At 45.8% G+C, this 12,953-nt stretch overlaps 1 protein-coding gene across 2 annotated transcripts in view; it reads left to right on the top strand.

Annotated features, from left to right (window-relative positions):
* The window catches only part of FLNB (filamin B), a 158,223-nt gene that overhangs the window by 97,468 nt on the left and 47,802 nt on the right, over positions 1 to 12,953 (top strand). For both annotated transcript variants that reach the window (XM_053600205.1, XM_053600206.1), the window contains exons 12-19: positions 9 to 202; positions 1,257 to 1,370; positions 2,109 to 2,252; positions 2,509 to 2,632; positions 2,965 to 3,125; positions 4,410 to 4,500; positions 4,728 to 4,897; positions 11,425 to 11,542. In XM_053600205.1, coding sequence (XP_053456180.1) covers positions 9 to 202; positions 1,257 to 1,370; positions 2,109 to 2,252; positions 2,509 to 2,632; positions 2,965 to 3,125; positions 4,410 to 4,500; positions 4,728 to 4,897; positions 11,425 to 11,542 — 1,116 coding nt within the window. The remainder of the gene's footprint in view (positions 1 to 8; positions 203 to 1,256; positions 1,371 to 2,108; positions 2,253 to 2,508; positions 2,633 to 2,964; positions 3,126 to 4,409; positions 4,501 to 4,727; positions 4,898 to 11,424; positions 11,543 to 12,953) is intronic.

Here is a 12,953-nt window from a genome sequence, read left to right as displayed (position 1 = left end):
TCTTCCAGGGTTTGCCATTGAAGGCCCCTCCCAGGCAAAGATCGAATATGATGACCAGAATGATGGATCGTGTGATGTCAAATACTGGCCCAAGGAGCCTGGCGAATATGCTGTTCACATCATGTGTGATGACGAAGACATCAAGGACAGCCCGTACATGGCCTTCATCCAGCCGGCCACAGGAGACTACAACCCTGATCTGGTGACTCAGCTTGTCTTCCTTCCATCCTCTCTTCCTTGGCTTCTGGAACAGCCCCCGCACCTCTACCCCAAGCCTGAAGAATTGCCTTAAGCAGCATATTGAGAAAGGGCAGAGAGGAAACACTGAGATTTTAGGAAGGACACAGGACTGAGCTTGAGTCCTTGTAGTATCCCTTAGCATTTTTAGAATGGTGAGCAAGTCACCTCCCTGACTCTTGGTATCTTCCTCTATAAAATGGGGATAATAGTATGTTTGCTTCTTAGAGCTTCTGGGATGATTCAGGGAGGTTGCAGGTGTAAAGACAGCTTTGAGCTCAGTGCCTGGCCTATGTCGAGAGCTCCACAGCTGCTATTTTCTTGTACCCCAGAGCATCATATTTCATTTTGCCACTCTCTGTAGTTATTATTTCAAGATGGTACGTAGGTAAAGGTTATTTTCTTCTCCAGCCTCCTTTCTCTTAAATTGGAGCAATGTTTCCTATAGCTTCCTTTTAAACCCTTAGCAGGCTGGTAAGCATCAATTCTGAGCCAGTCTAGCTGACGGGAAGGTGGCGGCCTCGCATCCCCACGTGTGTTGCTGTTGGCCCACTTGGGCAGCAGATCATGGGCTGACATCAGTTCAGGCTGGTAACTACCCCTCTTAGGCCAACTGCTGGTCCTTTGTTCTCTGGGGACTGCAAACTTTTAGAATGTTTTCTGTAGTAAAACTTCCAAGCTCCCTCAAAGCAGGAACATTGAAATTGGGCATAGTTGGAAGTCCTTGCCCCATTTACTAGAAGTTCTCTAGGTCAGCTCAGAGTAAGGCAGGAAGTCAGGGTTAGTTTGGGGTTGGTTTTAGAGAGTTTTCTTTCTCATGAGAGATTAACGATACTATTTATTTTTAAGTTACACCCTACTTTAGCATTTGCCTTCTCATAACCGTCCTGTTATGTGCATACTATAAAATCAGACACAAGTCATTTTGTTCTTCTCCCATTTCCTAGTTACCAGTTTTCATAAAGGGGTTTAGTTGGGTTAAACATAGGAAGAGAATCATTGTTGGCCCTTTGCTTCAGGTCCAAGCATACGGGCCGGGTTTGGAGAAATCTGGATGCATCGTCAACAACCCAACTGAGTTCACTGTGGATCCTAAGGATGCTGGAAAAGCTCCCTTAAAGATATTTGCCCAGGTAAATTTCTGGGAGCTACCTGTATGCAGGTAATGGTCAGGTAACAAGATCTGCTAGTGTAATGGTAGGTTACTTAGTTTGTCTGATTCTTGGTTTCCTCCCCACATTAAGAATGATAAGAACATTATTTCATGAGGCTATGTGAGGATTAAATGAGACTAACATGTAAAAGATTTAAAAAAAAATTATCTCTGGGCGGCGCCTTTGGCTCAACGGAGTAGGGCCTGGCCCCATTTGCCAGAGGTGGCGGGTTCAAACAACCCCAGCCAAAAACTGCAAAAAAAAAAAAAAAAAAAAAAAATTCATCCCCATGATTTGTAATCTATGGAAAAAGGCTTGATTGTTTCAGATGATTCTGTAATATCTTTCTGTGGGGCTGAAGCTGTTTAGGGCATGGTGGTAGGTTATTAAAGAGGATTTTAAAAACGTGCTTATCTAATTTAATTGAATTGGGCCAAGGACTTAAGTGCAGGAATTGAAAAGAACTTAAGAAACATTGAGTGACCATGGTTTTGTTTGGGGGCCATTTGCTCTTAATAACTAAAAACAAATAAATGCATATAATATTTTGTCACCCGTTGTCCTTGCATTGTGAGAATACAGAACACTGTAGTTGTTCTGTGAAGTCTTGTTGGGTAAGTACATGGTGACTTGGTTGTCTTTGAGAGCCCACAGAGGCCCTGTTTGGTGGAGACCATTGGAGGGTTGCCCCTGTTCTGAGCTCTGGTTCTTTTTCAGGATGGGGAAGGCCAGCCCATTGACATCCAGATGAAGAGCCGGATGGACGGCACATACATCTGCTCATACACCCCACTTAAGGCCATCAAGCACACCATCGCTGTAGTCTGGGGAGGTGTGAACATCCCACACAGCCCCTATAGGGTAGGTTGTGAGGTGGAGTCCTCGCCCTTGTGTGAAAAGACCCAGTCATGTGCTGCCAAGTCTGGGCTCCATGCCTGATGGCCACGGCAGACCTATGGAAAGTGCCCACCCTCTATGGGCCTGGAAAGATGGTGTGGTCTGAGGGCAGAGTACTCTGGCCCACGCAGAAGGACTACTTCTCAAAAAGCTTTTTTAACAGTGTTTTGCTGGGTCCAACTAGAGGAGAACTCAATAGCTTTCTCCATGTCTTCCCTAGGTCAACATTGGGCAAGGCAGCCATCCCCAGAAGGTCAAGGTGTTTGGACCAGGTGTAGAGAGAAGTGGTCTGAAGGCAAATGAGCCTACTCACTTCACAGTGGACTGTACCGAGGCTGGGGAAGGTGAGAGGGCTTTGCTCAACCCAGTGACAGTTGCTCCTTGGGGAAGATAGTCTTTTTTGTAAAGTTTCCAGGGCAGTTAACTTTGAACATGAAGTATTCCATCTGAAGAGGTAATTGTTCATCTGTTGAACCTCTGTGTCAGTTCCTTGATGACATCTTTGCTAATTCTTCATTTCTTTTTCAAAATCCTGACTTAGCATCACCTCTTTCTCAGGTTTCTTACTGGAAGCTTCCCAGTCGCTGTCTTGGAAGGGTGTTAGCCTGAGCTAGAAGTGACTGCACAGGACATGCTACTTCTTGTAAGCTTGTGCTAATGAGCTGGTCTGTTCCAGGTGATGTCAGCGTTGGCATTAAGTGTGATGCCCGAGTGTTAAGTGAGGATGAGGAAGATGTGGATTTTGATATTATTCACAATGCCAATGACACGTTTACGGTGAAATATGTGCCTCCCGCTGCCGGGCGATACACTATCAAAGTGCTCTTTGCATCTCAGGTGTGTTGGGGCCTGGGAGGAGACGGAAGGTGGGTGGACTTGGATTCTTTTTGGCCACCTGTGTGCATATCTTCTTTTTGTTTTTTTAGTGATGGGGAGATATCTTGAGAATTCTGCTCAGTACTTTTAGATTTCTTAAAACCCAGAAGGAAAAGCCAAGAACTGAATTTTTACTACTTTCTTACCAAAGGAAGGCAGTGTATACAGTAGGATCTGGAAAGAGACTCGTTTGTCATAAAACATCACGTTTTTGGTTGAAACATAATTACCTTATAGATACGTTCTATTTTACCGTCTTTGAAGCTACATCTTTGGCCTCCACCCTAAAACTTTCATAGGGAGAGGTGATTTGAAGTTTCAGGTATGCGATAGTGAAGATAAGGCAAGCAGTACTATAAAACAGTAAAATTAACCTTATATAAAAACAGGAACCTCAGGAGAATGTTCTGTGCCTGTAGGTAATGGTCTTGAGTTGACTTCATCCAGTTAACCTATACTGCCTTGATTCTAATAGTCTGCAATGTTCTTTTTGAAGAATTATAATTACTCTGTTTCTGATCATTTTCTTAGCTCTCAGCTGCCCCTAGAGGACATTTCCTTTTGCCCTTGGTGCCATATAGTGTTTTTTCTTTCTTCTTCTTTTTTTTTTTTTTTTTTTTTTTTTTGGATTTTGGCCGGGGCTAGGTTTGAATCCGCCACCTCCGGCATATGGGACCAGCACCCTACTCCTTGAGCCACAGGCGCTGCCCTTTCTTTTTTTTTTTTTTGAGACAGAGTTTTACTATGTCACTCTCGGTAGAGTGCTGTGGTGTCACAGCTCACAGCAACCTCAAACTCTTGGGCTCAAGCGATTCTTTGGCCTCAGCCTTCCAAGTAGCTGGGACTACAGGCACCTGCCACAATGCCTGGCTATTTTTTTTGTTGTTGTTGTAGTTGTCATTGTTGTTTGGCAGGCCTGGGCCAGTGTATGTGGCCGGCACCCTAGCCACTGAGCTACAGGCGCCAAGCCCCCATATAGTATTTTTGATTCCATTCTTGCTAGTATTTTTTCATTCCAACTACTCAACATTTGGTGTTAAAGGCTCAGAGTTCTCAGGTTTGTGACATCAGGGATCCAGGCCCGTTACATGCAGCCCTTACCTGATGCTAAAACATAAAGACTTGATCTGTGGTAGTGGCAGTTTGGTCACCACCCACTAAATAAAAGCGATACTAAGGTCAGGGCACCCTCAGCTCTGGCACTTGATTCGGGGCTTTCCTACTGAGACAGTGTCTTTGCCACAGGAAATTCCCACCAGCCCTTTCAGAGTCAAAGTTGATCCTTCCCACGACGCCAGCAAAGTGAAGGCAGAAGGCCCGGGGCTCAGCAGAACAGGTGAGATGGCGCGTGGTTAAGGCTGTCCTGCAGGCTTCTGCAGGCCAGTGGTACCTGAGGATGTTTGTTCCAGGGCCTTGAGGAACTTGCCTCCACCGGCAGCAGGTGGTCTGAGCAGCTCTGCTATAGCAGTGGCAGTGTCCCTGTCAGTAGACCTGGTGCTGGTGAACCTGTCAGACTGGTTCTGAAAGGGAAACCACTCCAGCTCCCTGTCTCTTCACTTCCAGGTGTGGAAAATGGGAAGCCGACCCATTTCACTGTCTACACCAAGGGGGCTGGGAAAGCCCCACTCAACGTGCAGTTCAGCAGCCCCCTTCCTGGCGACGCAGTGAAGGATTTGGATATCATCGATAATTATGACTACTCCCACACCGTTAAATACACCCCTGCCCAGCAGGTAGGGTCTTGTCCCCCCTCTGCAGGCCCCCGACAGGCCCCTTCCCACACAGCGCTGTGTGGGTCACCTGGACACGAGGGGGTGTGAAGAAGGACACGGCCTCGCCTTCAGAACCTCTCTGGAGGCACTAACAGAAAGCCTGATGGTTCTGTCAGGAGGATCTGCAGTGTTCTCAAAGAACAAGCGGGAAGCTAGCCTCATATCTCCTCCATTTGGGGTTTTATCAGAGAAAGGATGACCTAAGATCTACCCTTCCCTTACACACGTGCTTTCTCTCTGTTTGTGTCACTCATCCTTGAGTTCTGTCTCTCTCTTTTTCCCTCTCCCTTCCTTACCAGCTACCTTTTAATACTTCCATTAATTACTCACTGGTAAAGAGCTGCCGCACCTTTGTTTTTTCTTCCTGGCTCTTTTAGCTTAGTTTTCCTTTTTTATGAGGTGTTTGAGTGGAGGTCTGTTCTCAAAGAGCTAGTTCAGCTTTTAGTCCCTAAAGCCCCAATGCACGATTTAGGGCAGCAAATTATTCCCTTGTACAAAATGCAGGATTTCAGATGGGATCTTGCCATCCAGGCTGGTTTACTCTGATTATCTTAGGCAATGAGGGCCTAAAAAAACTACCTGTATGTACAAGTTCAGGCTTATTTATTTTTAAATTTAAAACAATTTTATGGTAGTAAAATACACAGAACATAAAATTTACCATTTCAGCCATCTTTAAATGTACATCGTTAGTGTTAAAAACATTCATTATGTTGTGCAGCCATCACCCCATCCATCTCCATAACTCTTTACATCTTGTAAAACTGAAACTCTGTGCACTTTATACTTGTTTAAAATTTTGTTTTGTTTCATGTTCACACCTCCAGGGTCTGGAGAGCAGACTTCCTGTCAGAAAAGCCTGGATTTTAATATTTACACCTACTGTACTAAACAGTTGTTCCAAGGCTCTGAGATTTTTTTATTCTGGAGGGAAAGGGTCCTCCTGTGTAAGAAATGCCATTTGTAGGACAAGAAGGGCCAGGGTTTCTGCAGAAACACTGCCCAAGAAGTATTTCTCCCCTCCCAGTGAAGGGCCACGTGGGGAGGATAAGGGGTAGAGGATGGGGGTGTGGTGTAGCTGGCCCCCTTGCTTTGGGAGCTGTGCATCCTTGGAGGTGGGCTCTTTACTCTGAGAACTTCCTGCGGGGGGAGGGGTTCTCTGGGACAGGTTCCATGTGCCAGCTCATACATGTGGCCTCTTATCTCCAGACTTGCTGCTGCTTGTGTTTTTTTTTTTCCTTTCATTTTTATTATAAGATACACATGACACAAAATTGACCATATTAACCATTTCTAAGTGTTCGGTTCAGCGGTATCGAGCACATTCATGTTACTGTGCAACCATCAGCACCATCCATCTCCAGAACTCTTATCATCTCACAAAAGTGGAACTCTGTGCCCATTAAACAATAACTCCCCATTTCCCTTATCCCCAGCCGCTGGCATCCGCCATTCTACTTTTCTGTCACTGTGAGTTTGACTATTGTAAGTACCTTATGTAAGTGGAATCATACAGTATTTGTCTCTTTGTGACTGACTGACTTAACACAATGTCCTCGGGGCTCATTCATGTTGTAGCATGTGTCAGAACTTTATTCCTTTTTAAAGCTGAATAATAGTCCATTGTATATGTGGACCATGTTTTGCTCGTCTGTTCTTCTGTTGATGAACATTTGGGTTGCTTCCACCTTTTGTTGTGAAGAAGGCTGCTCTTTGAACAGGGCGTGCCTCTCTCTCTTTGAGTCCCTGCTTTCAAGAGTATATACCTAGAAGTGGAATTGCAGGAACATACGGTTAATCTGTTTTTTTGTTAGTAGCCATCCAAATGAGTATAAGATAGTTTCTTATTGTGGTTTTGGTTTGCATTTCCCTAGGATCAGTGATGTTGAGCTTCTTTTCATGTGCTCATTGGCCATTCGTATGTCTTGTCTGGAGAAATGTCTATTTGGCCACTTTGGAATCAACTTTCTTTTATATGTTGAGTTTAGGCATTCCCTGCCAGATCTGATTTACAAATATTTTCTCTTATTCTGTGAATTGCCTTTTTATTTCAATCTGTTGATAGATTTGTGTGTCACTTCCTAACTCTGACCTCTTATCTCCAGACTTGCTTCTTCCTGAGCTTTAAAGAAAATCCTAACAAGGGCTTCATTATTAGTAATGGCTAAACTAATCGTTTGCAGGTAGAGTATCCTTTTCTCGTCAGGTCACTCAGTGGTAAACAGGTAATACTTTCTTTTTTTTTTTTTTTTTTGTAGAGACAGGGTCTCACTTTATGGCCCTCGGTAGAGTGCCGTGGCCTCACACAGCTCACAGCAACCTCCAACTCCTGGGCTTAAGCAATTCTCTTGCCTCAGCCTCCCGAGTAGCTGGGACTACAGGCGCCTGCCACAACGCCCGGCTATTTTTTGGTTGCAGTTAGGCCAGGGCCGGGTTTGAACCCGCCACCCTCGGTATATGGGGCCGGCACCCTACCGACTGAGCCACAGGCGCCGCCCCAGGTAATACTTTCTTGAGGATGGTTCTGAGGGCTGATATGAGCACTGGGAACCCCAGCTTGACATCTTCTTAGTTGCCAATTCTCCACGTTCCTCAGCAGAAGGTATCAGAAGGCCATGGCCATGTGCCCCAGATCACAAGGTCATACCCTCTTCTAAAAGCATTTTGTGACTTTGCTTTATCCTGAATCTATATGCTTTTTTGTATTTTAGCTAAGCTGTTAGAAAGTTGCAGACATTAGAATAGGTTCAGAATTTGGCCTGCACTCCCAGAAAGAATGGCAGGACCTATTGCCCTGGACACCCCAAGCTGCTAATTGAGGCAGAGGTGGAGATTGGGAGCCTCGGTCCAGTTCTGTCACATTTGAAGTGATGCTAGAGTGGGAAGCTCCTTACTTTAGAGTCACCCCAATGTCAAGTACATCCAGTTCTGTGATAGCAGAAGTTTTGAGAATTCTCACTGTTTGCATGCTGAGCACCCCCTTGGGGTTGGTTGTCCAAATGATTCTTGTGATGTCCAAAGAGCCTGGTAGAGTCTTGGTGTCAGCTCTTGCCTTCGATGTAGATGACTGGCAGGGTACCTCTCGCAGCCTTCGTATTGTTATTTATTTATTTATTTATTTTTAGAGACAGAGTCTCACTATGTCACCCTTGGTAGAGTGCTGTGGCGTCACAGCTCACAGCAACCTCCAACTCATGGGTTTAGGTGATTCTCTTGCCTCAGCCTCCTGAGTAGCTGGGACTACAGGTGCCCACCACAACGCCCGGCTATTTTTTGTTGCAGTTTGGCCTGGGTCGAGTTTGAACCTGTTGCCTTCAGTATATAGGGCCAGCACCCTACCCACTGAGCGACAGGTGCCGCCCTGTTTATAATTTAGAGCAAGGTTTGTTATTTCATTATTTGGGCAACTTACAATGCTGCATATTTCTCTATGGCAAAGAAAAGTGATTAAGTCCCTTCTCTTGGATTTTGATTTCCCCGAGGATAGGAAATCCTTCCATCGCCTGGCCCTATAAGTTCTCCATGCTGATTGATTAGTGGCTGAGCTAGTGAACAAATGACTGAGTCCTGGATTCACAAGCAGAGACGGCCTCTAAGACCTTTGTAATCTGGTAGAGGAGTGAGGCCAGCACCTCCTCATTCTCCTTTGAACTCTCTTTTCTGAAGAGCTGCTAAAAGTTCAAGATCAGGTTAAGGAAACCTTTTGAACTGTACCCTTAGATGTGGTTAAGAGGCCTGGGTCAGCCCAGAAAGCCTTCTCCTCCATAGAGGAAGGGAGCGTATTTGAGGCCTGACACCTACTGGCATACCTTCTCACTGTGGTTTTAGGGAATAACAAGTTGGAACTTCCCAGAAAGGCAACTGCTTGGACAGGGGTGTGTGCTGGCCTGGGGGGTGCACCTTCCCCTCAGACTGCAGACTGTGCCCTGGGAGGAGCTGCAGCTCTACCTGCCTGAGCAGCCCAGGTCCCTGGCTGCTGGCTTTTGCTCTTGGACATCTGCTAGGCTGCTGCTCTAGTCCCTGGGTGACCCGGGTGTGTAGGGCTGGGCCATCTATTTATCCTTGTCAGGAAACAGTGGTCAGAGCCTTTTTTGCCTTAGAGGAGCAGACCTGGGTTGGGGGTTGAGAACCCTGGCAAAGCTCAGGCAAAGGCTTGATTCCTCAAGGACTTTGTCTCATGTGCCATTGGTTGTGTGTGCCCTCAAACGGCTTAAAGTTTTTACCCCACTCTTCCTCCCCAGCAGAGCAGTTTGAGAATCTGGTGTTAATAGCTCTATTACCCACTGTGTTGGGACCCACTAGGAGGAAACCTCCATGTACTACTGTGGTGCTTTAGGAGCCTATAAGCACAGGGAGCCTGCCTCACAGGGTGACAGTCTCTTCCTTGACATGTTCTTAATGTGGTGGCTGTGGCTGTTGTCAGAGGGCTCTGGAAGAGAGGAGGGACCTGTGAGCGGCTCCTCTGTCCCAACCTATTCTGAGCTGTGGGCCAGCCTCTTGTGTGTGTCTGCTTTGCAGAATCAAATTCAGCCTTCAGAAGCATGTAGGGAAAGAATAAAACTTGTCCCTCAGCCTCTCAAGTCTGAGTGACATGTACTGGTGACTACTGCTCAGACTCTCTTCCTAGCCCTGTGGGGAATAGGACATTCCATTCTTTAACTGGGGCCTCAGGGGGCACCTTAAAATGCTCTAGCCATGGTAGGTGTAAAGCTCTGAGACTCTTTTCCTCCCTTTTGTTAGGTTATTTAAGGTAGAGTTCATTTCCTATCTGAGTTTTTGTTTTGTTTCTATGACTGGTCGTGAGAACATACCTTCTTTTATGGGATAGGTGGGATTAACTGGAAGAAGATATTTCCCTCTCTTCTTTAGCACTTCCAGAGAAAGTAGCCAGAAAACTTGATGGGTGTGGGGGAAGAAGGTATCTCCAGGACCCCCCGGTTAGCCTGCAGTCTACTAAGCTAGTCTCCCAGGAGCTTGTGGGCAAACTGAAGCTCAGGAAGAGGTGGCATGTTGGGAATGCTGGGTTGGCTGAAGCAGTTAGTCAGCCCTGCCCTAAACAGTACAAGGAGGAGACCTTTCCTGTCCCCTGGCCGGCTCCCAGCTCTGTTGAATTTGACCTGTGCACATTTTACCAGGAAATGTTATTGACCCCCTCGAGGCAGGGGGCCAATTGGTTTTGTGTGTAACCTAAAAAATCTTGGAAAATCAATCCTTTCTTCTCCATTGATGCAACCATTATTTTTCTTTGGCTTTTCCCCCTTTTATTTTAAACGGAATGTGAGAAAATATTCATAGGCCAAAAGCTCCATCCTTTTAACTTTTGATGCCAGAGCTTTCAGCAGGGCCTGCATCCCAACCATCCCTCTGGTTCTCAGGGGAATCATCACCTCCCTCCCACTTTTCTCTCACCTTGTGCTTATATTATTGGGATAAGGGGCCTCTTGATCTCCTGAAACAGCCATGGGCTTTTCTGGAGCCTCAGCTTGTAGGTAGGGGACTTGGCTGACCATGTAGAGAGGAAGCCCAGCCAGGAACCACCCTAGGACTGGCCTGCGGAGAACACGTGTGCCACGTGGCCCTGTGCTGCCAGTGAGGGTGCCTGCCAATCCCAGGGTCGTCTGCCTATACTCTTACCGCTTTTCCTTTTCCACATAGAAATAGGAATTCAGATACTATGCAGTGGTATTAGAACAACTCCAGGTACATACTTGCAAATCCCCTTTGCAGCTTAGAACATAGAAGAAATGATCTTGTTGGGTTAGGTGCCCCAGGCCCAGCATCTATACCATGGCCAGAGGGTTGGGTGTGTTGGACAGGAGGTGGTATGGCCGAGTAGGTCTGGGTGCCATGGGTGTGAACCCCAGCTTCCACATTTACCAGGTGTGGCTTGGGGTCATGTTCCTTTACCTCTCTGAGCCATACTTTCCTTTCCTGGAAGAGTGGGGATGACAGTAGGAACTACTCAGTAGGACCGTTTTGAAACTCAGTCGAGGAAGGGGGTAATAGCACATAGCACAGTGCTTGGCAAGTAGTGCCCACTACGTTGTCAGTATCAGCTGCTCTTATTCAATCTGGTTTCTTTGTTGTTCTTGTCATGTGGTCAAATGCTTAAAGAAATTATGTCTGAGATGCTTTCTTTTTTTCTTTTTTTAAACATTAAAACAACCACGTTATGGTTTATTTATTGTCCTTGACTTCTGCAAGTGGTTTCTAAGATTATAAATCTCCAAGATGTAGAACCACATTGAGTTTCACATCCATAACCCTAAATTTCAGGGAGGTACCCCTTATCTTCTGTTGCTTAGAAATAAATATTTTGTTCAGGGTCGTGGGCACCATCACCAAATACTGAGATGCTTTCTAAATCTACTGGTGTCAAGTTCCCTGTGTCTCTGGGAAGCAGGAAGGATGGGGTTGGGCGGAGTAGTTGAAATACTAAGTTAGTACACTGGCACCCGAAGGCATACTGAGTTTGTCTCCTGTTCCAGGGCAGCATGCAGGTTCTGGTGACGTATGGTGGCGATCCTATCCCTAAGAGCCCATTCTCTGTGGGTGTTGCTGCTCCGTTGGATCTGAGCAAGATAAAAATTAATGGACTGGAAAACAGTAAGTGTCCTAATGGAGATGGGTTGTTGCAGGCCACCAAATGTGGCTGTGGATTAGAAGCAAATTCTATTTTATTTTATTTATTTTGAGACACAGTCTTGCTCTGTTGCCTTAGGCATTAGAATGTCCTGGCATTAGCCTAGGTCACAACAACCTCAAGCTCCTAGGCTCATGTGATCCCTCCTGCCTCAGCCTCCTGAGTAGCTGGGACTACAGGCTCCTGCCACAATACCTAGTTAATTTTTCTATTTTTGTTAGAACAGGGTCTCACTCTTGCTTAGGCTGAACTTGAGCTCCTGAGTTCAAGCAGTCCTCCTGCCTCAGTCTATGAAAGTGCTAGGATTATAGGTGTGAGCTACCGTGCTCAGCTTAGCAAATTCTGTTTTCAGAAAATTTGTAGGTGAACAGACTGGGGTTTGAGTGAGGGTTGTGCTGTGAAATAGCTCTGCGAGCCTTCATGAGAATATTATGAAGATTAAATGTGCTAATAATCCAGAGCTTGGCACACAGTCAGCCCTCAGAAACTGCTGGCAGTGCAGTGGGAAGTTTTCATTAAAGAGAGAATATGGGTCGCATTGCTTTCTGATGAGTTTCTGTCTGTGCCAACTATCCTTGGCAGCTGAATCCAGGTTAAAGTCTAGAATCAAGCCTGAAAGCCAACTCCCTGGCCCTCAGAAACCACAACCACAGTGCCTCCACCTCACCCCCATCTCAGTATTCCTTTAGCTTGTTAGGGATTTTAGTGGTGTTTGCTCATTTCATTTATTTTCAATTTTTCATATTTTTTTACTATGGAAAATTTCAAACATAGAAAAGTAAAGAGAGTAATATAATGTGAACACTGATGGGCTTGTCACTCAGCTTCAGATGTTCAGCACATGCTCTTAAAATTATTTTACTCCAGTGCCTCAAAGGAGTAGGGCACTGGCTCCATATGCTGGAGGTGGCGGGTTCAAACCCTGCCCTGGTCAAAAACTGCCAAGAAAAAAAAAATTTTTTTTTTTTTTTTACATATGTAATGCATAAATCTATTTTTCATCTCAAAAAACATTACAGTTAAGAGTAAATTCCATTTTTACCATCACCTCCCTTCTTCCCTAGAGTTAACAAAGTTGTCAGTTTAGTCTCTTTCTTTCCAGACCTTCTCTCTGTGTCTGTACACAAAGAGATGCCAGGAGGAAACCCTGGGCCATGTTTATTTTGCATTAAAGTTATGCTGCTATGTCAACCCCATGTCTTCAGCCTGCTTCCTGAAATAAGCAGTGCACTTGGGAATCATTCACACCTACACCCCTTTTGTTGGTGTTAACGTCCCCCAGTGGTTCACACCCCCATGGTTTCAGGGTCACCACTTGAGCAGGGCCAAGTGCATGCCCCCAAGCAGGCCTCCTGTGCCCTCCGTGTCAGCGGT

The sequence above is a fragment of the Nycticebus coucang genome, chromosome 8 (assembly GCF_027406575.1).
Source record: "Nycticebus coucang isolate mNycCou1 chromosome 8, mNycCou1.pri, whole genome shotgun sequence".
NCBI lineage: Eukaryota > Metazoa > Chordata > Mammalia > Primates > Lorisidae > Nycticebus > Nycticebus coucang.
Note: the sequence above shows the minus strand (reverse complement) of the source record. Positions and strands in the feature narration are given on the sequence as shown.